A 2,229-nucleotide genomic window follows, 5' to 3' on the forward strand; every position below is an offset into this window, starting at 1 on the left:
TATATATATATATATATATATATAAATGTATGTATGTATATATGAGTGTGTGTGTGTGCCTGTACTCACACGCACACTAATTACTATATTACCTTTGAGAATCTGCCTAACAACTATCTTGTTACTCTCATGTTTGGGTTTTACCAAACCATTCCTCGCCTTTCGTGTGAATTATGCTTTAATGCTTGTTACAAATAGTTTGACCTTGACCCATTTGTAAGCTTAATTTACTACTCTTCGCGTGACTTTGCCGTATAAGCTATTCACTTTCTCTTTCAATGTACTCATTATGAGAACAACATCCCCTCTTCTTTATAAAGTAGCATATTTTACAGTTTCCTAACTTACTATTAGTCACGCATAAAAGTCTTTTGTGTATAAAGTTTATGAATCTTTGAATCCCTTTTAACTTAACGGACAAGAAGGCCTATATCATTAGGCTGTTCGAGATAGAATTCGGAGCATGTATTACAGGAGTTTTGTCCGTGAAGAGAGCATATGAATTCCAGTGGGTTTCAGTTACCAATTCGTGTACCAAGTGTTCTTTTTTTCTCTCCGTGAATAAGTGGTTATAATTGAAAAATATTTAGAATCTAATGCGAGATATGTTTAAAAAGTGTTTATATCTTTATCAATCAACGAATCTTATATGTATTGAGACCCAGTAGGCATAGTGCATGAGGAATATGATTTCCTTTTTTATTATTGTAACGTTTTTGAAGATGAAAAGATGAAAGTCTTTCTTCCTCGCATAGATCGTGTAACTAAAAGATTGAGTTATATATAAAAATATTTATTAGCACATTCCTGCCAATGGCACAATAAATAAGATAACAAAATAGGCTCTGTTTCTCTTATAGGGGTCGTTGAGACTGGATGACTTCCGATCTCAGACTCGAAGTGTCGCTCTTAGTTGTAGGCGGGGGGGGGGGGGGCATAGGCGGGGGGAGGGGGACTGGGCTTGTAGGTGGGCTTGTACTCGGGGTACTGAGCCTCGCCCTCGTAGGTGACCTCAGCTACGAGACCGTCGCCGTTGTCCACGTATTTGACGATCTGCTTGCGGCCGTCGGGGAGGTCCACGGTGTAGCTGCCCTCGGTCTTGTAGCCGTCGCGGGACTCCGAGTGGCCGAAGTTGGCGCCGGAGTAGCCGTCGGCGACACCGTAGTTGTAGTTGTACTTGGGAGGAACCTAAGAGGGATGAAGAGAGGGAAAATGTGAAAGTAATCAACATGAATATAAATTGATTTAGATCAATAGTTCCAAAATTTTGATCGAGTAAAGACCATTTCAAGCGCAACATCACCAACCGTGTGTCCTTTGTAAATGTTGCTAGTGTTTGAAACCATATATGGAAGAAATCTATATCTGTATCTATATCTATGTCAATCTCTCCATATATCTATGTATCTATCTACATATGATAATAACTATTGATATCAGCAAGCTCCATACCCCTTGAAAACCCAATTTGGGAACCTTAAGTATAGATACAAATTCACAATCTACGGTTAGTTAGAAACAAACGTATTTTATCGTATTTTTGTTTTCAAGTCAACGTGGACACTAAATTTTGCTTATGATGATACTTATGCAATATTTTCTTGTGGATATCTATCTATTTGTTATACTTATTTCTATACTTATCTGTTTATATCTATTTACTGATACTTATAATTTACGGATACTTATACTACTGATACCTTTACCACTAATACTATTTAATTGCTGATATTTATACTACAGATTTTGTATTACTGATACTTATGATACTAATACTTGTACTACTGATACTATTTAATTACTGATACTTATACTACTAATATTTATACTACTAATACTTGTACTCACATCAGGGTATTCAGGCTCCGGGTGGTAAGCCTTAGGAGGGGGGTGGTAGGGGGCGGGGGGGCCGTAGACTGGGGGGGCGGGGTAGGGGGACTGATCAGCAAAGGCCACGACGGCCAAGCAAGCGATGACGGCGATCTGGAGAAGAAAGAAGAAAACAAACAAATAAGATCTTTGGAAATGTGTTTCTGAATTGCAATCTGATGAAGAGAAAGGGTTGGTAATCAAGGCATAAATCTATATAAAAAAATATATAAAAAATGTACTATCCTTCATAATTTGAATATTAATTCAAGGTGAAGAAGAATATACTTATCTATATTGAACGACGGGTATAAAGGAAAAAAACATTTAAAAACATAAAGAATGGGATTGAATTTATCT

General features: G+C 37.2%; 1 protein-coding gene across 1 annotated transcript in view; it reads right to left on the reverse strand.

Moving 5' to 3' along the window:
- Positions 1 to 777: 777 nt before the first annotated feature.
- LOC147466703 (uncharacterized) overlaps positions 778 to 2,229 on the reverse strand; it is a 26,865-nt gene continuing 25,413 nt past the window's right edge. The window contains exons 3-4 of the mRNA XM_086534983.1: positions 1,849 to 2,045; positions 778 to 1,188 (exon numbers count right to left, since the gene is read on the reverse strand). Of these exons, the coding sequence (XP_086391109.1) occupies positions 910 to 1,188; positions 1,849 to 2,045 (476 nt within the window). The 3' untranslated portion in view covers positions 778 to 909. The remainder of the gene's footprint in view (positions 1,189 to 1,848; positions 2,046 to 2,229) is intronic.

Source organism: Penaeus japonicus, unplaced genomic scaffold (genome assembly GCF_977035675.1).
Source record: "Penaeus japonicus unplaced genomic scaffold, GWHDUDI00000001_assembly GWHDUDI00000042, whole genome shotgun sequence".
NCBI classification, from domain to species: Eukaryota; Metazoa; Arthropoda; class Malacostraca; order Decapoda; family Penaeidae; genus Penaeus; species Penaeus japonicus.